Here is a 27,105-nt window from a genome sequence, read left to right on the forward strand (position 1 = left end):
GTGGGTCGGGCCTGGGAATTGTCTTCAAATGGCTCCACTCGCTTTAGCCTCCAGGCCTCATTCAAGGGGCGCCGCGGCAAGGTGGAAGTTGGGCCGGCGCTATTACAGCTCGGGGCATTCCCGAGTTCGGAGTTCAATTCCGACACTGACTGGAAGGAGTTTGTACATTTCTTCCCAGTGAGCATGTGGGTCTCCTGTAGGTGCTCCAGTTTCCTCCCATGGTCCAGTGATGTACTGGGTCATTACAAATTGTCCCACGATTAGGCTAGGGTTAAACTGGTAGGTCGCTGGGTAGCGAGTAGGCCAGGGGGCCCTGTTCTGCTCTGTATCTCTAAGTAAAAGTCTATGAAGACTAATATGCTGTTACTGTTGTAATTATACAAATCACATTCAACAAAAGGTTCTGATAAATCACCATGAGAAGAATCAGAGTTTCACTGTAATTGCCACTAAATGAACATTTTTAATGTTTTTTAGATTTAACACCATTTACAAACCTAAGGATTAATTTTATCAAACCCTACAAGTCGCCCTCATCTCAGCAACTCAGCAACGTCAACACCTTCTACGCTGTGTATGAGCTCAAGGTGCAGGGCAGCTGTTTCTGTCACGGCCACGCCTCCGGATGTGCGTCAGGAAGCAAATCCTCGATCACCCCGCGGGGCCCCAGGCCAAGGGTAAGCATCGCCCTGCCATTCCGGCTCACGGGCTGACTGTCTGCATTGGCAGAGCGTGGACGGAAGCTCTGACTCCGCGATGAAATGCAACGTTATCCCACGACCCTCGCGGAGTTCCCGACAGCAGAAAGTCACATTTCGCGGCAATAAGCACAGGTCAAGTCTGACGGAAACGGGGGCTGATTATCACAGTCTGCAAAAGCCAGCCTCAGCCTTCGAGGTCATTAATCGCATCTGGCGGTCCTGATGCTGCCTCCTCCAACACCAATTGGGGGAACTGCTTTGCTCCATTCCCTGTGTCAGTCAGGTGGCTAGCCATTTCAAATCTACTTCCCTTTGCTGTATTGACATCCCTGTCCACAGCCTCCTCCACAGGCGAGTTGAGGCTCAGTATCAATTGGAGGAACAGCGCCTCGTATTCCACCTCATCATCTCTAACTTGACAGCATGAGCATCAATTTCCCTCATTTCCAGTAAACACTCCCCTCCTCTCACCTCCGAATCCACCTGGTCCCATCACCCCTTCTCTTCGTTCTGCCCCATTCGCCACACTCCACTCACTGCTTCCCCTCCTCGCCTCCCTCTTTAATTACCTGCTCCACCATCCTCTCCTCTCAGATTCCATCACCTTCAGCCCTCTGTCACTGATCACCTGCAGCCCCCCACATCATTCCTGCCCTCATGTGCCTATCACCCCTCATCTATCACCCTCCAACTCTTGTTCCAACCCTCCTCCCACTTACTCTTACTGGCTGTCTTCCCTCTCTCTTTCCAGTCCTGACGAAGGGTCTCAGCCCGAAACATCGACTGTCTATTTCCCTCCACGGATGCTGCCTGACCCGCTCAGTTCCTCCAGTTGCTTTGTGTGTTGCCCTTCACAGTGGCAGTCATTATAAAAGCCATTTATCAGAGCCACGTCCTGCCTTGGTGTTACAGCCGCACTGTCAGTGCTGGTGTTCAGTGTTGCAATCTGTAATTCACTTTACCCCAGCACTTGCCCTGAACCGTGATGTGTCACATTTTCAACCCCAGTTCCCAGGTGTAACGTCTCTGCCATAAGATCCACCTTCTCCATTCTTGCTCCACATCCCATAAGACTTAGGAGCAGAATTAGGCCATTTGGCCCATCAAGTCTGTAACATGGCTGATTTTATTTTTATTATTTTCTTACTCAATCCACTAACCAAGAACCTATCAACCTCCACTTTAAATACACCAGTGACTGGGGCAATGAATTCCACAGATTCACCACCCTCCTGCTGAAGAAATTGCTTCTTATCTCTTTCTAAAAGGATATCTTTCTATTCTGTGGCTGTGCCTTCCTGTCCTATACTGCCCCAATATAGGAAACATGCTCCCCACATCCACTTTACCTAGGAAACATTCTCTCCATGTCCATCTATCCAGGCCTTAAAATATTCAGTGAGTTCCCCCCACTCATTCTTCTAAATTCCATCAGGTACAGACCAGGAGCCATCAAATGTGTTTTAACCCTTTCACTCCTGGGATCATTCCCATAAGCCTCCTCTGAATCCTCTCCAGTGCAGTCACTTTCAGAGAACTGTGGGCTTGGATCTGCCGATCCCTCTGCTTATCAACACCGTTAAAGATCGCCATTAACGGTGTACGGTCTTTTACATTTGGCTTACCAACTCTGAGTGCAACCCTTCAGATTTGTCTGGGTTAAACTCCACGTGCCATTTCTCTGCCCATATAGGCAGCTGACCTATATCCCAATCATTCCTTTGGCAATCTTCTACAGGATCCACAACACCGTCAATCTTTGTAGCATTTGCAAACTTATCAGCCCACCCACCTACCCTTCCATCCAGGTCGTTTATAATTATCTCTACGTGTAACTTTAGCTTTTCTTGGCCATTTCTTTCAGACTCATGGACAGTGTGCCTGTGAGCACAATACCATAGGCAAGAACTGTGAGATGTGTGCAAGCTTCTACAATGACCAGCCATGGAGGCCGGCAGATGAACACAGTCCCAACGTGTGTAAGAGTGAGTAACATTGCATTCTGTTCCTCTCCATGGGCCTCGGTTTGCAATTAGGGTCTAGTTATAAAAGACTAAAGTGAATTTCTGAGTGAATGATTACAGGGAACCTGGTGTTCCTTGGTCACATTTTGTCGCTAACTGTCTTACCACCACCGTAAATAGCTGGGTTTACCAACTTGTATTTTCTATCAGTTTCTTGGCTGAGGGCATGCACGTGCACCAACTGTTTAACTTGCAACAGCATGAGAGGAGGCCATTTGATCCATCTGGTTCCTGCCAGCTTCCAAGGGAGCTTTCCCATCAGTCCCCTTTCCCTTATTTCCCAATATCTCTGCAATGCGTCCTATCCAACACTCGTTTATCAGCTCCCTTTGGAGTTTTTTTTTCATTAAACTACACTCCTGGTAGTCTACAGTGCTTGGTTAACTTATTGGTACCATGTGTAGCATGGATATTAAACATGGAACAGTACAGCACAGGAACAGGCCAATGTATTTGCCTCTACCACCATTGCAGGAATCCACCACTCTCTTGAGTAAAAAAAACTTAACCCTCGCATCCTCTTTGAACCTACTCCCTCTCACCTTCAATGCATGCCGTCTGGTATTAGACATTCAACCCTGGGAAACAGATACTCCCTGTCTACTCTGTCTAGGCCTCTCATAATCTTATCAATCTGTATCAGTTCTCCCCTGCTCCAGAGAAAACAGCCCCTTTGTGGGCCAAAGGGCCTATTCCTATGCCAATCACATTTTTTTATATAGAAAGCAAAACTTCTCCCTCAAATCCCCTCTAATACTCCTTTCTTTTGGCATAACATTATTGCAACACCAGCAATCCAGGTTCAATTCCTACCGCCGTCTGTAAGGATTTTGAATGTTCTGTGTGTGACTGTGTGGGTCTCTTCCAGGTGCTCTGGTTTCCTCCCACAGTCCAAAGACGTACCGGCTGGTAGGTTAATTGGTCATTGTAAATTGTCCCATTATTAGGCTGCGGTTAAATTGGGATTGTTGGGCGACAAGGCTCGAAGGCCAGAAGTGCTTACTTTGTGCTGTACCTCAATCAATCAATCAATCAATCAATATATTACACACACAAAGAACAGTTTTATATTCTATAGTATTGTTCATGGGACATTCAGAAATCTGATGGCGGAGAGGAAGAAGCTGATGGTGCTATACTTCGGCCCTGATGGGTGTAATGTGAAGAGGCCTAGGACAGGTGTAAGGAATGTGAATAGAATTCACCTTTACCATGGAAGAGTTCTGTTTAACTGCCTAACTGCCTGTTGGTATATGTTCCCGGGTTTTTCTCATTTTGCTTTCCATTCCCTGCAGAGTGCAACTGTAACAACCACTCACAGAAGTGCCACTTTGACCCTGCGGTGTACCGGGCCAACGGGGGGACCAGCGGAGGAGTTTGTGATGACTGTCAGCACAACACCATGGGGAAGAACTGTGAGATGTGCAAGCCCCACTTCTACCGACACCCTCAGCGAGATATCAGTGCCGTGGATGCCTGTGTGGGTGAGTGAACTCTCTTTGATCTCAGGTTGCTCAGGGAATTTGAGACCAGCGTAAAACACCCCACCACATCCTGCCTTCCCACCGTACATCAAACCCTTCCACTCCCAGACAGATCTGTATTCAGTCGTGCCAATTTCCCTGCAATAACACAAAAAAATTATTTGCTGGGGTAACACACACAAAATGTTGGAAATACTGAGCAGGTCGTGTATCACCTATGGCAGGAATAAGCAGTCGGCGTTCCAGGCCTCCAGGTGACGAATTCCAGACTTCTGATTGATTTTTGACTTCAGTCTTCGGTATTGAGCCTGGATTAGCCATCGTCCACCAACTGGCCTTTGCTCGTGCGGACGTACACTGACCTGGGCTAGCCACCCTGAGTTCTGAAAAGCCGCTGAGCTAGTCCCTCTCCTCGTTCTTTCCCTGTGCTCTGCAGTTTTTTCCAGCTGTTTCCCAAGGCCCTTCAGAAAGCTTTGATTTAATCATAATGTACACACAAAGTGGTTCCAGATCCTGAGCTTTCCTCAGACTGACCAGCATCTCTCGGCCCTCCCCGGAACTCTGGCCCAGCCAAAGACACGTGTCCCGCATCTCTCGGCCCTCCCCGGAACTCTGGCCCAGCAGAAGACACGTGTCCTGCATCTCGCAGCCCTCCCCGGAACTCTGGCCCAGCAGAAGACATGTGTCCCGCATCTCTCGGCCCTCCCCGGAACTCTGGCCCAGCAGAAGACACGTGTCCTGCATCTCTCGGCCCTCCCCGGAACTCTGGCCCAGCAGAAGACATGTGTCCCGCATCTCTCGGCCCTCCCCGGAACTCTGGCCCAGCAGAAGACACGTGTCCTGCATCTCTCGGCCCTCCCCGGAACTCTGGCCCAGCAGAAGACACGTGTCCCGCATCTCTCGGCCCTCCCCGGAACTCTGGCCCAGCAGAAGACACGTGTCCTGCATCTCTCGGCCCTCCCCGGAACTCTGGCCCAGCAGAAGACATGTGTCCCGCATCTCTCGGCCCTCCCCGGAACTCTGGCCCAGCAGAAGACACGTGTCCTGCATCTCGCAGCCCTCCCCGGAACTCTGGCCCAGCAGAAGACATGTGTCCCGCATCTCTCGGCCCTCCCCGGAACTCTGGCCCAGCCAAAGACACGTGTCCCGCATCTCTCGGCCCTCCCCGGAACTCTGGCCCAGCAGAAGACACGTGTCCCGCATCTCTCGGCCCTCCCCGGAACTCTGGCCCAGCAGAAGACACGTGTCCTGCATCTCTCAGCCCTCCCCGGAACTCTGGCCCAGCAGAAGACATGTGTCCCGCATCTCTCGGCCCTCCCCGGAACTCTGGCCCAGCAGAAGACACATGCAGCACTAACCTCTCCGTTGCTTTTATTATTATTTTTTATTAGCGTTAGCTTGTGACTGTGATCCCTCGGGCTCGGTTGACGGCGGGACGTGCGACCCCGTGACACAACAGTGCAGGTGCAAGGAGAATGTGGAGGGAGCTCGGTGTGACCGTTGCAAAGCTGGTTTCTACAGATTGGACGCCAGTGACCCTGCGGGCTGTCGAAGTAAGTACTCTGAGGTTCTGTGCCATGTCAGGGGCTGTAACAAAGACGCACTGGCTCCTCCTGATAGATCCGTGTCCCAGCCTGAACTGTAGTGGAATACTTTACCACATATAGCTGCAGAAGCCAAGTCATTGGGCATATTTAAAGCGGAGGTTGATAGACTCTTCATTACTCAGAGCATCGAAGGTTATGGGGAGAAGTCAGGAGAACTGGGTCGATAGGGATAATAAATCAGCCATGATCGAATGGTAGAGAAGACTTGATGGGCCAAATGGCCCAGTTCTGCTTCAATGTCTTGTGGCCTTTATAACAAATGTTCATTGTGGTTTATAGTGCTGAAATTAGATAACCATGTTCCAAATGATCTCAGGCACAAGTGGTGTGTGCTGGATTAATGGCTCCCTGTGATCGACCTTTCCCCTTGTCCAAACTCACCCTGACGTCTGTCACCTGAACGGAGGGAACCAGGAAACAGAAGGAATGAATGGAAGAGAGAAAGGGGGAAAATGGAGAAAACATTTAAATGTAAATCCCTGAGAGATGTTTGTGACCCGGGTGACGAGACATCACAGTTGGGCTGAAGGACTTGTTTGCTTGTTGAGTTATTCAAAGTACATAGAGCATGGAGGCACACCATAGTGTAGTGGTTAGCTCGATGCTGCTACAGCCTGAGGCGTTCTGGAGTTTGGAGTTCAGTTCTGGCACCGCCTGTCAGGAGTTTGTACATCTTCCCCGTGAATGCATAGATTTGCTCCGGTTTCTCCAGTTTCCTCACCCCTTCCAAAGGCGTACGGGTTAGTAGGTCGTTTGGTCACATGGTGTAACTGGGCAGCGCTGACTCTTTGGGCTGGAAGGGCCTGTTACCGTGTTGTACCTCTAAATTTAAAAAAATTATAGAGGAACACTTTACCAGACTGGAAGGCTCCCATTTATGTTAACTGGTCATTGTAAATTGCCCTGTGATTAGAATATGGGTGTCCCCTGCTTTACGAAAGTTCGCTTTACGCCACTTTGCTTTTACGAAAGACCTACATTAGTACCTATTTTCGCTAACCGAAAGAAATCAGAAGAGGATTTTCGCTTTTATGGAAAAAGGCACCTGCTTTAAACTTGTGTTTACCCTGAGAAAGACTACCATGACCGTGAAGCCTTGCTCGGGCCCGTGAGTGAGCACGCATATATGAGCTGAGTTTCTAGGTTTTATGTGCTATTTGGTAGGTTATTTTTTGGGTCTGGGAGCGCTCAAAATTTTTTCCCATATAAATTAATGTTAATTGCTTCTTCGCTTTATGTTATTTCGGCTTACGAAAGGTTTCATAGGAACACTCTACTTTTGGATAGAGGGGGAAACCTGTAGTGTTAAATTGGTGGGTTGCTAATTGGGCCAAAAGGACCTGTTCTGTGTTGTATCTATAAATAAGTAGACCATTTACCAATACAGCACAGTATTTATAGCCCTTCTTTATAGGGCCCCTGCCCCCCTCCCTCTTCAGTCCTGATGAAGGGTCTCGGCCTGAAACATTGACTGCTCATTTCTATGGATACTGACCGACCTGCTGATTTCCTCTAGCTTGTTTGTACGTGTTGCTTTGACAACAGCATCTGCAGTGTGCTTTGTGTTTACCCTTTGGTCAAATTTGTAACCTTCTCTAAGATCAGTCTAACCCTTCCTTCCCACACAACCCTCCATTTCTCTTTCATCCATGTGCCTATCTAAGAGTCTCTTAAATGTCTCTAATGTATCAGCCTCTATCGCCGCCACTGGCAGGGTGTTCCACACACCCACCGCTCTCTGCACTTTCTTCCAATCTCCTTAAAGTTATGTCCCCTCGTATTAGTCTCTGGCTGTTTGCTTAACTCATACTTCTTATCATCTTGACCACCTCTTAAGTCACCTCTCATCCTCCTTTGCTCCAAAGAGCTTGTTCAATGAATCCTCGTAAGACGTGCTCTCTAAACCAAGCAGCATCCTGGCAAATCTCTAAAGCTTCCAAATCCTTCCTCCAGTAAGTATCTACACAAGCAGTTTCAGTGAGTATCATTAAGGCAGAGAAAGCAATGGACCAACCGTAGGAATTGGGTTTATTGTAGATGTTGTACCACCACTAAAAGGTAAAGTGTTCTCAGGATGGTTAGTACAGACATGATGGGCTGAACAGCCTGTGTTTTTTGCTGTAGCACTGTATGGCTCTATAAGCTGTTTTACCAGAAAAGGCCACCTTTGGGCAGAATGGACTCAAACTCCACCTCAAGCTGAAAACATTCTGTCTAAGCAGCTCCTGCCGACTACCCCAAACACCTCCCCCATTCATTTCCACTAGATGTTCATGAACTGCCCATGGGCTGAGGGAACGGGATATTCCCCGTGATGGATCCAACTGGAGTTTGTGTTATGTTTCAGGGTGCACGTGCAGTGGGCAAGGTTCTCAGTCGGGTGGACTCTGCAACCAGACAACGGGCCAGTGCGCCTGCCTCCCCAACGTGGTGGGTTCCAACTGCGACCGGTGTGCCGAGGGCTTCTGGAACCTGAGGAGTGGAGTTGGTTGCACTCCCTGCAACTGTGATCCTACAAACTCCTACAGTCAGCGCTGCGATGAGGTACGATGTAACTCCCGTCACACTCCAGAGCGCAGGGCGTCCCCTCACAAAAGGCGGCATGCTTGAAATGTCAATGTTAAAGAAAGAGAATGTGCTGGAATGTTTGAAAAGGCATTAAGATAGATCAGTCCCTGGACCCAGAGGGATATACCCACATTACAGAGGGAAGAGAATGCTGCACCTTTGACAATGATCTTTCCATCCTCACTGGCTACAAGAGTACCACCAGATGTTTGGAGGGTGGCAAATAATATTGCTTTGTCCAAGAAAGGGAATAGGGATAACTGTGGGAATTATCAGCCAGTGAGTCTTTCTTCAGTGGTGGGCAAATTATTGGCAAATTCTTAGACAGAGCTGGGCAAGGATCCTTTCCAACTCCCCAAATGGACACCATCATGTTCCCGATGATTCCAGGAACATCACTGATGCTGTGTCCAGAAGCATCAGTAGATGTATGCACACAGCAGACTCTTACAAGCATTTTGAGAAGCTTTGTCTGATTCAGGATGGTCGGCTTGGCTTTGTGAGGGGCAGGTCATGCTTCACAATCCTGACCGGATTCTTTGAGGATGTGACAAAGCACATTGAAGGTAGAGCAGCGGACATAAGACATGAATTTTGTTGTTCTGTGGATTGAAGATACATCTAATTACTAAAAAATTACAAAAAAAGTACAAAAGAGGAATAATCATCATCATTGTGTGCTATATTGCATGATGTAGGTGATCATGGTCTTTCTATGACCATGATTGTTCTTGGCAAATTTTTCTACAGAAGTCATTTGCAATTGCCTTCTGGGCAGTGTCTTTACTAGTCGGGTGACCACAGCCATTATCAATACTGTTCAGAGATTGTCTGCCTGGCATCAGTGGTGGCCTAACCAGGGTTTGTGATCTCCACCAGCTGCTCATACGACCAACCACCACCTGCTCCCATGACTTCATGTGACCCTGATTGGGGGGGTTAAGCAGGTGTTACACCTTTCCCAAGGGTGACCTGCAGGCTGGCAGAGGGAAGGAGCACCTTACACCTCCTTTGGTAGAGATGAATCCCCACCCCACCACCCACAAAAAGAGGAATAGTGAGGTGGTGTTCATGGATAATTCAGAATTCTTTTTTGGCTAGTAATGCTTACTCTGGGTGGCAGGATGGAGATGCATTTCTACCAAAGGAGGTGTAAGTCATTCCTTCCTTCCATTAGCGGCAGGTCAGCCTTGGGTAAGGTGTAGCATCTGCTTAGCTCCCTCCCCATAAGCTCGTGTGGAACCGTGGGGCCAGGTGGTCGTATGAGCAGCTGGTGCATGTCGTCTTGGTTATGCGATCACTGACACCAGGCAGACAATCTCTGAAGAGTATTGATAATAACTGGGGTCACCCGTCTTGTAAAGGCACTGCCCAGAAGAAGGCAATGGCAAAATACTTCTACAGAAAATTTTGCCAAGAATAATCATGGTCATGGAAAGATCATGATCGCCCTTGTCATATGACATGGCACATAACGAACACATGAATGTTTACGCGGTGACAAAAGGATGGTAATGTTCAGTTAACAGAGTTTAATTGCTGGACTGAGAGGGTGCACATTGGGAAGTCCTTACTTGCCTTGTGTATTTTAATTGTTTGTTGTGTTGTCCAGGTTACAGGTCAATGCGCTTGCCGAACAGCCAATAGTGAAAGGACTTGCAGCTGGTCAGATCTGCAGAAATGTCCAGATTACTACTACCGTCTGGGTACAGAATGTATGCGTGAGTACTCGGTCATTACTATCCAGTTGACTGGCACTGAACCTGGGGATTCTTCATTCCTCCAGAAGCCCTTTGGGGAAACATTTCTGTCCATTGGCAACAATTGAGAAAGTCCAGGTCTCAGACGTAGAGAAGAATGTTCTGCTGCACAGAATTGGAACAACTGTCTGTGCCTTTACTCCAGTCGACAGCCTTTGTCAGAAAGAAGTTCTTTGAGTTATGAAAGAATTCCTCGCTAAAGGTTACTAAATGGGAAAACTATGTTCTGTTGTTATCACCAAAGACATCACAAGTAGCATCTAGAAGAGAAGTCTGGATAAATGGATTTATGAGTCACATGGAGTCCCGTGGTCTGGGTGCATGTAGATGAGGTTGAAAGGGAAAATAAATCAGACATGGTGGAGCAGACTCAATGGGTCAAGTGGCCTAATTCTACTTCTATATCTTATGATATTATGGACTAAGCAGAAAGCCAGTCCCAGCACAGACTAGATGGGCCAAAGGGCCTGTTTCTGTGCTGTAATGCTCTATGACATGAAACAGTGCCGCACAGGAAGAGGCCGTTTGGCCCACAATGTCTGTGCTGAGCATGATGCTCAGTTGCTGCTCAATATTCCTTGCTGGATGTACTTTCTGGTCTCTGCTTTGGAATCTCCTTTGCAGCCACTCTGCTAGTGACCAAATGGACCACAATATCATCCAATCAAGGTGATGTGAGCTGAACAAATTGTGTTTGTTAACAAACTGTCATGATGAAAGGTCGCTGCCCGAAGTGTCGACTGTTTTTCATCTCCATAGATGCTGCCTGACCCACTGAGTTCCTCCAGTATTTTCTGTGTGTTGCTCTGGATTTCCAGCTTCTGTAGAATCTGTTAGATTAACAAATTTTCTGTCTTAGAATGACCTCCAGTTCCAAGTTCTCTGGGTTCAGTGACCCACCTTATCACATTTTATGATTTTGCTTCCTTCTATTCCTCTATGATACTAATTTTCCAAGTATTCCAGACCTTCCAGCTTGCTCACATTTACCCGTGCTGAACTTGAGAGGTGTGAGCTCCCACAGCTAAGTTGCTGTCCACAGCTCGTCACAGCGGTGTCTCTGCTGCCACACCCAGGGGTAAACCCCACCGGTGGTGTCAGGGGCTAAGTCTGGTACACCAGCCTCCCATAAGTCCCTCTCCTGAGCCCAGAATAGAGAACAGAAGGGTAAAGGGGGGCAACGAGATGAAAACTTCTGGCTTGCTGCCTACGTTTAGCTGCTGAGGAACATTGATATTAGTTTATTATTGTCATGTACTGAGATACAGTGAAAATCTTGTCTTGCATTCAGATCAAATCATTGCAGAGTGCTCTGAGGTAGAACAAGGTAAAACAATAACAGAATGCAGAGTGAAGTGTAACAGTTACAGAGAAGGTGTAGGCAGACAATAAGGTGCAAGGTTGATTGTGAGGTCGCGAGTTTCATCTCTGTAATGAAAATGGGCAGTGCTGGAAACACTCAGCAGGTAGAGCAGTTTCCTTTGAGTCGAGATCGATGCCCCTTCATCAGAAGCTTAATTTCAATTTAATGACATTATTGACCTGGAGACTCCTTTGAAGTGAACTTGAATCCAGAGTAACTTTAGCTTCATAATATGTTAGTCCAATGTCATGGAATGTAGGGGCCTCTGGTTCCTGATTCCAAGGGTCAGGGAAATCAGGAATTGAATTGAATTGACTTGACTTTGTTACTTGCATGAGGGGTAAAAATCTTTGTTATGTCTCCATCTAACTGTGCAATTTATAGTAATTTATAATAAATAGTGTATACAACAGGATAGTCAATATAACAAAGAAATACAATTGTGTCAGCATGAATTAATCAGTCTGATGGCCTGGTGGGGGAAGCTGTCCCAGAGCCTGTTGATCCCGGCTTTTATGCTGCGGTACCGTTTCCCAGATGGTAGCAGCTGGAATAGGTTGTGGTTGGGGTGACTTGGGTCCCCAATAATCCGTCGGGCCCTTTTTACACACCTGTCCTTGTAAATGTCCTGAATCATGGAAAGTTCACATCTACAGATGCACTGGGCTGTCCACACCACTCTCTGCAGAGTCCAGCGATTGAGGGAAGTACAGTTCCCATATCAGGCAGTGACGCAGCCAGTCAGGATGCTCTCAATTGTGCCCCTGTAGAAAGTTCTTAGGATTTGGGGGCCTATGCCAAACTTCTTCAACCATCTGAGGTAAAAGAGGGTAGAGGGCACAGGTTTAAGGCGAGAGCAGAAAGATTTAATAGGAACCAGAGGGGCAACTTTTTCAGCCAGAGGGTGGCCAGTATATAGAATGAGATGCCAGAGGAAGTGATTGAGACAGATACGTTAATGATATTTTTGGGCTTGTGCATGTTTAGGAAAGGCTTAAAAAGATTCATAACCACTGTTTTGAGTGTGTGCCCAAATTGGTGATACCTTCTAAAACATGCCATGCCATGGCAATTTTGAGCAGAGATTATCATTGATTAAGAAATGAGTAATTATGGACTTTTTGAGGAAAAAGGCTGAGTCCTCTTATTTATTTGTGTATATTTAATGTTTTATTATTAACAGAAGAATGACAGACAGATTGAAATGGGTGGGATTTAAAGAACTGAGGGGCATCACTTCATGCCATGGGCCAACAAAACTTTTGCGTGTGCAGTCTTGGGCACGCATGCCATATGTTCACCATCCCTGGGTAGAAGGCGATGGGCCAGCCTAGCTTTGACGGATGTTGATCAGAATGGACCAGTTGAGCCAAAGCTCCTGTTTCTGTGCAGTATGACTCTATGACTACAAAGGGCAGATGTTATGGCAACAGTAACTGAATTTTCTTTGAACTTCCATCCCGCACAGGATGTGACTGTGACCGCCATGGCTCTGAGAGTTTCGTGTGTGACAGGAGCACAGGTCAGTGCCTGTGTCAGCCAGGGATCACGGGCAGACGTTGCAACGAGTGTCCGCGGGTCCGTGGTTACTGCTCTGACTTCCCGAACTGCCAGCAGTGCCACCCCTGCTTCCAGATGATGGACAACGAGCTGGGCGCGATCACCACGCGGCATAAAGCCCTGCTGAACGTAAAGCTGCCAGGCCAGGCGAGCAGTCAGTACGACGGTGAGATCAGTGTGCTGGATAACAAGCTGCGGCAAATCCAGGCAATCATCAGCAACCCGGCCGTGACAAACAGCACCATCGACGAAGTGTACGACAACCTTCAGCGACTCAGGTACTGGCCCGCTGTTAGGGCTTGCTTATCACTGTAGTGCCTAGTGGCATCACAGATGCAGGGTGGTGAAAAAGGCGTTGCTTTCATTAGTCCGGGCACGGAGTACAGGAACTGGGATGTTACAATGCAGTTCTGCTACACCAACAATCCTCTGGTGCTCCTCATGTGGCCTCCTTCTATATCAGTGAAACCCGCCGGAAACGGGGGGGACCGCTTCATCGAGCACCCCCACAACATCCGCCACAAGCAGGATTTGCCAGTGGCCAAACAATTTAATTCTGATTCCCATTCCCATCACGACGTGCAGATACATGGCCTCCTCTTGGGCCAAGATGAGGCCACCGTCAGGGTGGAGGAATAACACCATGTATTCCACCTGGATAGCCTCCAAACTGATAGCATGAATGTTAATTTCAACTTACTCTGACTTTTTACCTCTTCTCACAAGGCTATTGAGACAACAACTCCTTCCCTTTCATCCATGGTCCACTCTCCTTTCCGATCAGATTCCTTCCTCTCTGGCCCTTTACCTTTCCCAGCCACTTTCCAGCTAACCTCCTTCCTCTCCCTCCACCCTTCTATTCTGGCATCTTCCCAGCCCTAAACGTTGACTGTTTATTACTTTCTGTGAATGCTGCCCAACCTGCTGAGTTCCTCCAGCATTTTGTGTGTGTTGCCTTAGAACACTGTGTAGGCTTGGTCACCCTGTTGTAGGGATGATGTGGTTAAACTGGAAAGAGAGCAGAGGAACTTTACGAGAACGTTGCCAGGACTAGTTACAACCTGACTTACAGGGAGAGGTTTCCCAAGCTAGTTCTCTATTCCTTGGAGCATGGGAGGATTGGGTGTGACTTTAAAACTGCTTAGAATTGAGGGTCGTAGGTAAGGTGGGCAGTAACAATTTTTCCCCCAGGATAGGGGAGATCAAAACTAGGGAGTATGATCTAGGGGAAAGACTTAGAAGGGGATGAGAGAGACAACCTTTTCATGCAGAAGGTAAGGAACGAGCTGCCCGATGGAGTGGTTGAGGCAGGTACGACAGTATCGTTTAAGAAACACTTGGACGCGTACATGGAGGGGGTGGTTCTTTGGAGGGGTGTGGATTGTACGCAGGAAATTGGGATTAGCTGGGTCAGCACGGTCTGGTGGGACTGCAGGGCCTGTATCTATGCTGTTTTACTCTGCCAATAGAATCTTCGTAAATTAACTCTCTGCAATCTCTCACTTCATCCCTGTGTGGTTTTCCGATAACCCTCCTCAGACACCAGGCAGGGCCCTCTTGTTGTCAGCCATGGTGTGAGCTGTGAGGTGATAGAGTCACCCAGAGACGGCAGAGCCAAGTCTAAGCTGAAGCACACAGAATGGCCGAGGTGGCGTCTCAGTTCCCTCTGCTGGTAGAAATGAACCAGCTGCAAAGAGCATGTATTTTCTTAAACCACACCAGTGTTTCCTCTTTGAAAACTTTAAAAATAACACAATTGATACATTTATTTTGTACTGTATTATCTTCATTTTGCTGTTGGGTTTTTGCTTGTAGTGGTTGTAGAAATGCATAAAAAAATTTAAATGACACATCTGGAGGAATTTATGGACTTTGACACAAAACAAGGGGTAGATCAGACTCATTATTGGACAAAGGGACGCCCATTTAGAACGGCAATGAGGAGGAATTTCTTTAACCAGAGGATTGTGAACCTGTAGCATTCATTGCCACAGACGGCTGTGGAGGCCAAGTCATTGGGTATATTTAAGGCAGAGTTTGATAGATTCTTGATTAGTCAGGGAATGAAGGATCACGGTCAGAGGGCAGGAGACTGGGACTGAAAGGGAAATTGATCAGCCTTGATAAAATGGCAGAGCAAGCTTGATGGGCCAAAATGGCCTAATTCTGCTCCTATATCTTGTGGTCACGTTCTCTCCTATTTGCTGTATGCAAGGTGAGATTAGAGAGGGAAAAGTGAGACTTGTTTGTGGTGACATTCAACACCAGCTGCGGACTAGGAACAGACCCTTATTCCAAAACCTAGTCATCTACGTGCATTCGGGGGATACGTCGGGGGATTGAGTTTGAGCCACAAGGTAATGTTGCAGCTCTATGAAAACCTGGTTAGACCACACTTGGAGTATTATTTAATTCTGGTTGGCTCATCATAGGAAGGATGTGGAAGCTTTAGAGAGAGTGCAGAGGAGATTCACCAGCTGCCTGGATTAGAGAGCATGTTCTATGAGGAACGGTTGAGTGAGCTAGGGATTTTTTCTTTGGAGCATAGGAGGATGAGAGGTGACTTGATAGAAGTGTTCAAGATTATAAGAGGCACAGATTGAGTGCATAGACAGAGACTTTTTTCCCCAGGGCAAAAATGACTAATATGAGTGGTCATAATTTTAAGGAGATTTGAGGAAGGTATAAGGGAGATATCAGAGGCAAGTTTTTTTTTTTTTTACACAGATGGTGATGGGTATGTGGGACACCCTGCCAGGGATGGTGGTGGAGGCAGATACATTGAGGACATTTAAGAAAATTGGAAGGCTAAGTGGGAGGGGAGGGTTAAATGGATCTTGGAGTGGTTTAAAAGGTCTGCACAGCATTGTGGGCTGAAGGGCCTGTACTGCGCTGTGTTGTTCTATGATTTTGTTTCATGTATCCACAGAGTGGTGTCAAACAACATCAACGCTGACTTCAGTAATGGGGATCAGAGTTTCCGGCTGCAGAGAGAACTGGATGAGCTGATGAGTGACGTGAGAAGCATGGAGAGCCAAGTGCAGATGAAGAGAGAGCAGGTGGACCGCTACATTGCTGAAGGGTCTGAGGGCAATCAAGGTACGACCAGCGGGTGTGGGTTAGATTTCAGTGAGTGATCAGTTCCTCTCTCTAGTAAAACCCCAGAGATACTCATCAGCTCAGGTAACACGAGGACCGCGATGCAGAGAAAACATTTCAGGTTGGCTGTTAATCCTGATAAGACAGGCTCTCTATTCCAGGCAGCATCCTGGTAAATCTCCTCTGCACCCGCTCTAAAGCTTCCACATCCTTCCAATAATGAGGCGATCAGAACCTGTTGGGATGGTCCGAGAGAAGAGGGATTTGGGTTCCTGGGTCAAATTGCAGGAGCTCGGATCATTCTCCTCAGCACACCGGCTGGGAGGGGATCGGATCAGGGTAGATGAGACTGTGGCAAGTGTAGAGAAGGTGTCTGCTTCCAATGGTTCAGTCCCTGGCTCAGAAATTTCAGATTCTGTGCAAATCTACAAGGAAGAGTGGGGGAAATGTATTTTGTGTAGAGTGAAAGTTAATGCTCTGGAACTTGTAAACAGTATGGTGGAGACGGGGTCAGGTAAAGCTTTTGAAAGGAAGTTGGGAAGGCATTTGATGGAAATAATTTGCGGGGGGTAAAACATGGGGCAGTTCTGCCAGAAGATCGATAGGCTGATTGGCCTCGTTCTGCTCTGTAACAACTCCATTGTTTCATGTTCTGTGACGGATCTCGTGGTTAAGAGGCTGCTTGAAGCAGCCAATTACTCCGTGAGGGAAATCGATGTTAGTATCTGCGCAACATCAGGCAGCCTCGGGGTCACTCTCAACCCACCGTGGTAACTTCTATTTTCTCAGGCACCTTCACAAGCATTCTCTCCTCGTACCAACGCTCCCAGGAAGCCAAAGACCGAGTCACTGCCATCGAACCCACTATCCTGAAAGCTCGAGATGCGCGCTTCACCACAAAGAACCTTGAGGGGCGACTGAGCTTGGACAACACGGTCAAGCTGCAGATGCTGAAGAATGGCCTGAAGACCCCAGATGTCTTGCCGCTCATCCACAAGGTAAGGCATCATTTCCACAGGAGGACCAGCTGTCCTCCTCGTGTGCACTGTTGTAATTAGTTATAAGACCATAAGAGATTGGAGGTGAATTAGGCCATTCAGCCCATCAAGTCTGTTCCATCATCATTCATGGCTGATTAATTTTCCCTTTCATCCCCATTCTCCTGCCTCCTCCCCATAACGTTTAATCCCCTGACTAATCAAGAAACCTTCACCTCTGCTTTAAGTATACCCAATGACTTGTCCTCCACAGCCATCTGTGGCAATGAATTCCACAGATTCACCACCTTCTGGCCAAAGAAATTTGTTGGGTATTTAATATTTCAACAATACTTGAGTAATCTTGAGCATGTGTGTTGTATATTCTCTCTCGCTTTCCTTTGAATTAGTTTAATATTTTGAAGTTATAAAACCTAACCAAATTCATCTCCATCTCTGTTCTAAAGGGATGCCGTGCTCTCTGTTCCTAGCATTTCCCACTATTGGAAAGATTCTCTCCATGTCTGCTCAATATTCGGTAGGTGACCATTTGAACCATGATAGCAGTGTGTAAAATACATGTCTGACCTTTCCTGTAGGTCTGTGGTGGCTCCAGGAAAGAGCCCTGCACTGCAGAGCAATGCGTGGGAGAGCTATGCCCGGAGTTCTGTGAGGGCCGTGGCTGCCAGGGTGCTCTTCAGCTGGCACGGAAAGCGATTGAAGACGCTGAGAGAGGAAGTACCTCCATCCCAGGTGTCACCAACAGGATTGCAGAACTCTCTCGGAAGGTAAGCTGGGTTTGTAGATTGTTTGGAACTGACATTGCTCAGTAAACCATTTTGTTCAATGCTCTCTTAGTTCTTCGGTGCAAGTCATTTGGTGTAAAATCACAGAGGCCTGGAGCCCTAAAACTGGCCCTTTTGCTCAACTGATTCATTCCAAGCAAGGAGTCCATCTCAGCTAGTCTTGTTGGGTCACATTTGGCCCCTATCCCTCTAAGCCAGGTGTTCCCAACCTTATTTATGCCATGGACCAATACCATTAAGAACCCTTGCTCTGGAGAGTGAGACCCCCCTACAACCCCCAGAAATCTGAACCATCCAGCTGCCCTTTTGATCTGTTGTGGTTACCACCTGCTTTCTGAAACTTGATATGTACATGAGGCTCTCCACAGCGCAGGACGGAGATCCCACAGTAAACACCCTGCCCCCCCACCCAGCATGGAATAGAGTAGAGCACAGAAACCAGCCCTTCAGCCCTTTCCTGTCCGTGCGTCTTTCAAATGTTGTTAATGTACCTGCCTCAACTATTTCAGCGGGCAGCTCGTTCCACATACCCACCACCCTCTGGGTGAACGTTGTCCCTTTTTAAAACATCTTCCCCTTCGCTTCGGGGATTCCAAGCCTTTTTTATGCCATGGAACAATATCATTAAGCAAGTGGACCCCAAATTACCTGCCCTAAATGTTTGCAACTAATTTTTGATTCCCTTTCCCTGGAGAAAAAGACTGAGTAGATTTGCCCTTTCCATAATCCTGTTGCTTCTGTAAGATCACTTCAGACTCCTGCACACCAAGGAATAAAGTTCTAGCCTTCCCAACCCCTCCCTGTATCTCAGTACCTGAAGTCCTGGCAACATTCTTGTAATTCCTTCCTGTTTAATATCATCTTTCCTATAACGAGGTGACCAAAACTGTACGCAATATTCCAGTACAGTTTCACCAGTGTCTTGTACAATGCTTTCACTGACTGAATCTACCTAACAATTCTGAGGGCTGGATGTGACTAGCTGTCTTTAAGTATAGTGGTCTGAACACTGATACTAGGCTGTGTGTGAACCAAGATATCCTGTGCTTTATTTCAGCTCGAAGATACTGAACAAATGGCTCAAGAGATTAAGGACACTGCCTTAGGTCTGACAAATCGAGTTGTCTCTGCCAAGGATCAGATGCAAAATAACCTCGCAAACATCAAGAACCTCATCGGTCAAATCAAAGACTTTCTGACAAGTGAGCAGTTTCTTAAAATTTTAGTCAATTTTAACTAATTATTCTTGTCTGTAAAAGGCACATGATGAGGTCTATGCAGGTGGGAAGGGTTAGGTTGTTCTTGGAGTAGGTTTAAAAAGTCAGCACCATATTGTGGGTCGAAGGGCCTGTATGGGGCTGTAGTGTTCTGCGTTCGAGGCAGAACTCTATTGACAGGGGCATAGGCAGTGTGCATACAAACTCATCCACCAACCACGATACCTATTTGTGTGTCTGGCACAGGAAGAGCTAATATAACAAAACTACGTAGGTAGCTGGTAGAAAGACATTTCTCTTGCAAGTATTGGAGTTTTGCTTTCTATACATGGTGCTGGGGATTGTCTTCATGTTGTGTAGAATACTTCACCACCCGCTCCCATGGCTTCACGTGACCCAATCGGAGGCTAAGCGGGTGCTACACCTTCCCCAAGGGTGACCTGCAGGCTGGCGGAGGAAAGGAGTGCCTTACACCTCCTTTGGTAGAGCCTTACACCTCCACTGCACCACCCTGATAAGGATAGGGAACTATTTAAACAAGCGGATAAGAATTTTGCAAATATATGGTCCCACATTTTATCTGCTTGTACCATAATAAAGACAATATCTATGATATTTAAGCAAATAAAGATGCAAAGTACATTTATTTATTATACTGGATGGACTGCAAATTTTTTTGAAAGTGTTGCTTCCTCAGAATTTTTATTTGCTTATGATAGACCACTTGTAGCTGAACACAAATATAATTTCAGACTAATTGTATCATGTAGGAATTTGGAGAAACAAGAAATTAACTTTTACTGAATATAATGCATTTAATTGCATACCAGATGTGACGCTTTGCAAGAGTTCGACTAAACTAAAAATGTTTCGTTGATGATTTTCATTTGTACTCGGTGTCTGAGGTTTCTTGCTTAAGTGCCCAACAATAATCAGCCGACATTGATGGATTCTAGTTGTCCTGATACTGTTTCTCCATGACCGCAATGTCCTGGTGAAACCTTTCACCGTGCTCATCACTAACAGCACCAAGGTTTGCAGGGAAGAGTCTAAATGGGAATGCAGAAAATGAATCTTTAGTGACATGTTACACTTCATGGTTTCAGTTTACATTGTGTGCAACATTTGAATTGACATGAATCATGAATTGAAATAACAAATATAAGCAATTTTTAATGGTGCGTGATAGAGAAATTCAATGGTAATTTTAATGATCAGCAGCCTAAAATCCATAAGATACACCCAAAAGTATTCAGGAAGCATAATCTTTGTTGTCCAGTACACAGTACGTATGTAGTATTCAACCCTGAGATTCGTCCTTCCGCATATAGTTACCACTGAAGTAGATTATTATGTCACAGGAATAAGTCAGTGATCCAGTGTTGATTTCAATTAAAGACATAGTGGTTAATAGGTTAATTGGTCATTGTAAATTGTCCCGTGATTAGGCGGTTATTAAATCAGTTAAATTAGGCTGGACGACATAGCTCACTGGGCAAGAAGGGCCTGTTCCGCCCTAAATCTCTAAATAAATAAAGTAATTAATAAAATAAATTATTACACCACATGAATGAGTTTGTGATCCAATGTCGGTTTCCATTGGACCAGGCTGGTTTGGGCTAAAGGAAGCTGGTGAACAATTTTTGACAATTATTGACTTTTTAAAAAAAAATTCTGATTATCAACCGAATTTAAACAATATCTGCTAAAAGGAATTTGAACTGGTGTGTCTCAGGACCCTAACCATAGGCACTAGTTCCGTACCCCCATCACTCGAGTCACACAGTGACCTTCTCAGAAAGTTCTGCCTCTGAGGCAGTGACAATTGATTTTGTGACCATATTTTAACGTATTTATATTAAAATCAAGAATGCCACTGTAGGCATCCTTGTCAGGTGGTCCAGTTTACTTCCTCGAACCTTTTAATAAGTCGCACACAACTTGAATCTTACAGCAGCCCAGGCCGACCCAGATGAAATTCAGAGGATCAGTGAGAGCGTTCTGTCGCTCAGGCTGCCCACGGACGCCGCCACAATCCGAAGCAAGATCAACACCTTGCGCAACATTGCAGCCAGCCTTCCTGACGTCACCGACATCCTGGCGGATACCCAGGAGGATGTTGAAATAGCCAAGGCCCTGCTTAATGAAGCACAGAGAGCCAGGTAGTGGGACTGTGTGGTGGGGAACAACCCTTTCAGTCTGATATCAGCCAATGAGTTCCTGCATCAAAGTCGTTGTGAATGTTCCTGTGTTTCCAACCATCTCTCTTTTAGAGGAGTATTTAGGAACATTGCTCTTGTCCCAATTTATAAGTGATCTGAAATGAATTAAGATGTGGTTGTAGAAACACCACGCTAGTGTAGCGGTTAACTCAGAGTTCGGAGTTCAATTCTGGTGCCCTCTGTAGAGAGTTCTCCCTGTGACCGCGTGGGTTTCCTCTGGGTTTTCTAAAGGCATACAGGTTTGGTCATTGTAAATTGTCCTGTGGTTAGGCTAGGGTTAAATCGGGAGGTGCTGGGCAGTGTGGTTTGAAGGGCCAGAAAGACCCATTCCACGCTGTATCTCCATAAAATAAATAATGTTGCATCTAAAGTTAAGTCCATTGTCAAATATATTACCCCCTTCGCCCATGGAAATGGCCCTTTGGGCCAACTTTATTCATGCTGACAGGGTACCTGTCTTGTAGTTCTTCCAGCAGTTTGTGTGTGTTCTAGTTGTCCCATTTGGCCCACAACCTCCCCCCACCCCCCAAATCTTTCCCATCCATTTACCGTCACTGTATTGTGGGGATATTTAGAAAAGGCCTTTCTATCCTGCTGTCCCAACAGATCGGTTCAGCAGTTTACCAGGACTAGAAAGCACATCTTACGAGGAAAGGCTGAGCGAGTTTGGGCTTCCTCCTTGGAGTAAAGGAGGGTGAGAGATGACTTGATAGAAGTGTACAGGATGATAAGAGGCATAGATCAGGTGGACAGTCAGGGACTTTTCCCCAGGGTGGAAGTGGCTGATACCAGAGGGAATAATTTTAAGGAAAGCACAGGCTTGGAGATAAGTTATTTTACACAGAGAGTGGCGGGTGTGTGGACCATATGCTAGAGGTGGTTGTATTGGCAGATACATTAGGGAGATGTAAGAAACTCTCAGACAGGCACATCCAGGATAGGAAAATGGAGGGCTATGTGGGAGGGAAGGCTTAGATTGACCTTGGAGTAGGTTAAAAGGCTGGCGTAACATCATGGGATGAAGAACCTGTACTTTTCTGTGTTCAGTTCTCTCTTTGAATGAAGCTGCAGTCGATTTAAATTGGTCCTTTTCTGTGACCCCTTGTGCTGTGCCGCAGGGAACGAGCTAATGAAGTGAAGGATAATGTCGGTGAAGCTCGCAATGCTCTGCAAGATGCTGACAATGCCCTGAGCAAGGTGAACAACAAGATCGATGACATCACAGAGGCCATCACCTCTACGCAGGATCGCGTCAGAGAGGTGAGTTAATTCCAACTCCTTCAGTCAGTGAATCGTACAAATCGGACTGTACAGTATCTCACCAGGCCAGTCTCCTTTGACTTAAGGAGGTCCCCTGTCAGTGCAATAGATAGCCCATTCAGAGCAGGGGGTTCTATTGACAACCGACCTTTAATCTGCATACTACACAGAACAGCACAGGAACAAGCCTTTCAGCCCACCGTGTCTGTGCTGAACACAATGCCAAATTGAGCTCTCTGTGTGACGCATATCTATCCATCCCCTGAATATTCCGGTGCCAATCCAAAAACTTCTGAAACACGCCTATCGTATTTGTTTCTACCACCAACCTTGGCAGCGCATAACACGTTCCAAGCGCCCACCACTCTGCGTGTATCTGTATGCGTCTAATAATAAAAAAAACTTGACCCACATATCACTTTCAAAATTTTTCTCTTCTGATCTTAAACTTGTATCCTCTAATGCCTGATATTTGTGCCCTGGGGGATAAAAATTCTGACTGTCTACCCCATTGTAATTTTATAAAATTCTGTCAGGTCTCCCCTCAGCCTCTGACGGTCCAGGGGAAGTTTGTCCTGCTCCCTGTTTAGCTCACGCTCTCTAATCCAGGCAGCATCCTGGTGAACCTCTTCGGGACCCTCTCCCAAGCCTCCACATCACTCCTGTAATGTGACTGTCAGAATTGCAATGTTCAAGGTACAGCTGCCATAGGTAGCTCGGCGTGGTAGTGTCCTGGTTAGCACAACGCTTTACAGTATAGGCGACCAGGGTTCAATTCCCACTGCTGGTTGGTAGTTAATTGATCATTTTAAATTGTCCCATGGTTAGGCTAGGATTAAATCGGGATTGCTGTATCTCAATAAAATAAAACATGAAAATGAAATGTATTACTGCAATTTGAACCTCAAAACATCTTCCTACTTCATTCCTCCCCTCCCCTAACTGGAGCCACAATGGCTGTCATCTTGTCTCACCGCTCCCCCTTTCCAGTCCTTTCTCCCTGCCCCACTCTCAGTCCTGATGTGGGGGTGTAACCCAGAAAGTTGACAATTTCTCCCCTCTCTCCCCCCACCATTCCACACACATAGATGCTACCTGACCTGCTGATTTCCTTCGACAGATTGTCTCTTAAAAATTTATAATTGTACTCACCTCTCCCACGTCCTCTGGTATCTTGTTCCACATACCCACCAGTCCTTTTAGAATCTTTCCCCTCTCACCCTAAGTCTGTTCCCTCTGGTTTTTGCTTCCTTTTCGCTGGGATAAAGATGGTGCACTGCAAGAAATGTGTGGGTGTATATTTGGGAGTTAGTTGACACCCAAAGCTTTCTGTGTGCTGTGACGATCTGATTATCCGATTACAACAAATCTGACAGGTTTACTGTCACTATTCATTGTTGTGCTCAGTAATACATAAAATAAAGTACATTACTGCCTATCGTGGTAACGGTTTGCTGTGTTCTACAGACCGACGACAAGCTGGTGGGTACAGAGACCAGCCTGCAGGACATGACTGCACGACTGAGAGGCCTCACTGGTCAGATCAACGGCCTGCTGACACAGAACAAGGCAAATAGGCGGAAGGCCCAGGAGCTGGACAGGAGTGCTAATAATGCACATGACACAGGGGAGGAGGCACAGCGGGTAGGTGTTCATAAAAACTAATCAGCTTTCAAACAACAGAGAACATTACAGCACAGGCCCTTCAGCCCACAATGCTGGGCCTGGCCATATAAACCTTCTCCAGGAGCAGTCTGACACTTCATTCCTGCACAGCCCATAACCTGTTTTCATCTCTATAACTCTCCATACCCATCTTGAGACTATCTAAGAGTCTCTTAAATGTCTCTGTTGTGTCAGCCTGTATCTCCATCCCCGGCAGTGTGTTCTAGGATCTGTTGTCCGATGTAAACCTACTCCAGGACTAGTCTAACGGGCCTGCTGAGTTCCTCCAGCATCTTGTGTGTGTTGTCGTAGTCTAACACTCTCTTCGACAAACATGAGAAAAGTCTGCAGATGCAGGAAATCCAGAGCAACACACACAAAATACTGGAGCAACTCTGCAGGCCAGGCAGGATCTATGGAAAACGGTAAGCAGTCAATGTATCGGGTCGAGACCCTTCTTCAGGACTGAGAAGGAAGGTGGGGGGGGGGGGGGGGGGAGGGAGGATGCCTTTTTTAAATTCGGACATCTTTCCCCCACCCCCACACCTTTATATTCGGACATCTTCTCACTTCCTTCCTACACAGCCCATTACCTAGTTTCATCTCTATATCCTGCCGTGACTGTCAGAATCTCTTAGAAGTCTCTGTTTTATCAGCTACTACCAGTGTGTTCCAGAAACCCACCACTGTGTGTGTGTTTAAAAAGAAATTACTGTTGGTAGTTCTCTACTATATCATCATGACTGATCCATTTCCCTCTCAGCGCCAGTCTCCCGCCTTCTCCCCTCATCCCTTCATACCCTGACCAATCAAGAATCTATCCGCCTTTGCCTTAAAAATACCCAAATTAGGTTCAGCTGGTGGTGCAGTGACATCAATGCCGGACTCCGGAACGGAGGTTCCCGGGTTTGAATCCAGTCAGGCCATTCCCAAGTACGTTTTCCATCCGTGCCGGGTTGAGTGTTGAGCTCGTAAAATAAAGAAAATTACTGCATAGTGTCTGTGTGTGGAGTGGCGTGCCACACAGTCTTTCGTTCCGCGCCTTGTAAGGCGTGAAAATACCCGGCGCTGGCCTCTCCGGCCTGAGTCAACATCATCACAGCCAAAGACTCGGCCTCCACAGCCGCCTGTGGCAACGAATTCCACAGACTCACCAGTCTCTGGCTAAAGAAATCCCTCCTCATCTCCACTCTAATTGGACGTCCTGTGTTCTGAGGCTCTGCCTTTGGTCCGAGACTCCCCCACTATAGGAAACAACCTCTCCACATCCATTCTTTCGAGGCCTTTCAACATTCGATAGGTTTCAATTGTAACTGCTCTGTCAAAGCCATCTTGCATTTCAAAAGTGCTTTTTGAATCCATTCTAACAGCTCTGTTGCTGTGAAGTATTCATGACGTGTTGTCGTAATGTCATCAGACACTTTTGCACTGCAAAATCCCACAGCCAGCTGATTTGTCATCAGCTGCCAGTCTGTTGTCTTCTGGAGATGTTACTTTGAAGTTGTATAAGACATTGTTGAGGCCTGATTTGGAGGATTGTGTGCAGTTCTACAGGAAAGGTGTAAATAATGTTGAAATAGTGCAGAGAGAATGTACAAGGATGTTGCTGGACTTGAGGACCTGAGTTATGGGGAAAGGTTGAATAGGTTAGGACTTTATTCCCTAGAGTGTAGGAGAATGAGGGGAGATCTTATAGAGGTAAACAAAATAATGAGGGTTATAGATAGGGTAAATGGGTCACTGGGTGGAGATACATCCCTACCAAAGGAAGTGTAAGGTGCTCTTTCCCTCCGCTAGCCTGCAGGTCACCCTTGGGCAAAGTGTTGCACCTGCTTAACCCCTGATCAGGGTCACATGAAGCCACAGGAGCAGGCAGTGGATGGTCGTATGAGCAGCCGGTGCAGATCACAAGTCCTGGTTATGTGACCACTGACACCAGGCAGACAATCTCTGAAGAGTATTGATAATGACTGGGGTCACCCGTCTTGTAAAGACACTGCCCAGAAGGCGGCAATGACAAACCATTTCTGTAGAAAAATTTGCCAAGAACACGGTCATGAAAAGACCTTGTTCACCCATGTCATATGACACGGCACATGATAACGAAATACAAGCAGACTGAGGTTGGGAGAGACTAGATCTAGAGGTCATAGTTTAGGGGGGAGAAGGAGAAGTATTTAAGGGGAGCCTAAGGAGAACTTGTTTACTCAGAGGGTGGTAAGAGAGTTGCAACAAGCTGGCGGCAGATGTTGGATGTGGGTTTGATTGCGACGTTTAAGAGAAGTTTGGATAGGTACATGGATGGAAGGAATGGGACGTGGTCCAGGTGCAGTTCAATTGGACTAGGCAGAACACAAGTTCTCTCACGGTCCCAGAACACATTCTATACAGTCAAGAAAGGTCACTGGTGCCTCTGCTTTCTGAGGAGGCTGAAGCGAGCTGGACTATGTACACCAGTACTCGCAACCTTCTACAAAGGCACAGTGGAGAACATCCTAACAAGCAGCACCACAGCATGGTGTGGAAACTGCACTGTGACAGGCAGGAAGGCTTTATAATGGGTAGTTTAAACTGCCCAACACTACACCTGCACCACCCTACCCTCCATCAAGGACATAGATACAGAAAGGTGCCAGAAAAAGGCCAGCAACATCATGAAGGATCATGGACTGGTTGTCCCACTCCCATCAGGGCTCAGAGACTATGTAGCATCCACACCAGGATCACCAGACTCAAAAACAGTTCCTTCCACCAAGCTGTCAGGCTAATTCACCCATCCCACCAGCCCAACC

The 27,105-nt window shown here is 46.8% G+C and overlaps 2 protein-coding genes across 3 annotated transcripts in view; one reads left to right on the forward strand and one right to left on the reverse strand.

Moving 5' to 3' along the window:
• Positions 1-27,105, forward strand: part of LOC140717373 (laminin subunit beta-3-like) — a 142,692-nt gene that overhangs the window by 113,254 nt on the left and 2,333 nt on the right. For both annotated transcript variants that reach the window (XM_073030890.1, XM_073030889.1), the window contains exons 8-21: positions 478-677; positions 2,566-2,686; positions 4,021-4,209; positions 5,601-5,762; positions 8,164-8,360; positions 9,997-10,105; positions 12,976-13,345; positions 15,997-16,166; positions 16,956-17,164; positions 17,743-17,931; positions 19,007-19,151; positions 21,121-21,328; positions 22,507-22,648; positions 24,116-24,292. In XM_073030890.1, the coding sequence (XP_072886991.1) occupies positions 478-677; positions 2,566-2,686; positions 4,021-4,209; positions 5,601-5,762; positions 8,164-8,360; positions 9,997-10,105; positions 12,976-13,345; positions 15,997-16,166; positions 16,956-17,164; positions 17,743-17,931; positions 19,007-19,151; positions 21,121-21,328; positions 22,507-22,648; positions 24,116-24,292 (2,588 nt within the window). The remainder of the gene's footprint in view (positions 1-477; positions 678-2,565; positions 2,687-4,020; positions 4,210-5,600; positions 5,763-8,163; positions 8,361-9,996; positions 10,106-12,975; positions 13,346-15,996; positions 16,167-16,955; positions 17,165-17,742; positions 17,932-19,006; positions 19,152-21,120; positions 21,329-22,506; positions 22,649-24,115; positions 24,293-27,105) is intronic.
• LOC140717375 (calcium/calmodulin-dependent protein kinase type 1D-like) overlaps positions 20,081-27,105 on the reverse strand; it is a 45,268-nt gene continuing 38,243 nt past the window's right edge. Inside the window, exon 13 of the transcript XR_012096524.1 lies at positions 20,081-20,215. The gene's annotated coding sequence lies outside the window, so the exon portion shown is untranslated. The remainder of the gene's footprint in view (positions 20,216-27,105) is intronic.

Source organism: Hemitrygon akajei, chromosome 27, assembly GCF_048418815.1.
Source record: "Hemitrygon akajei chromosome 27, sHemAka1.3, whole genome shotgun sequence".
NCBI lineage: Eukaryota > Metazoa > Chordata > Chondrichthyes > Myliobatiformes > Dasyatidae > Hemitrygon > Hemitrygon akajei.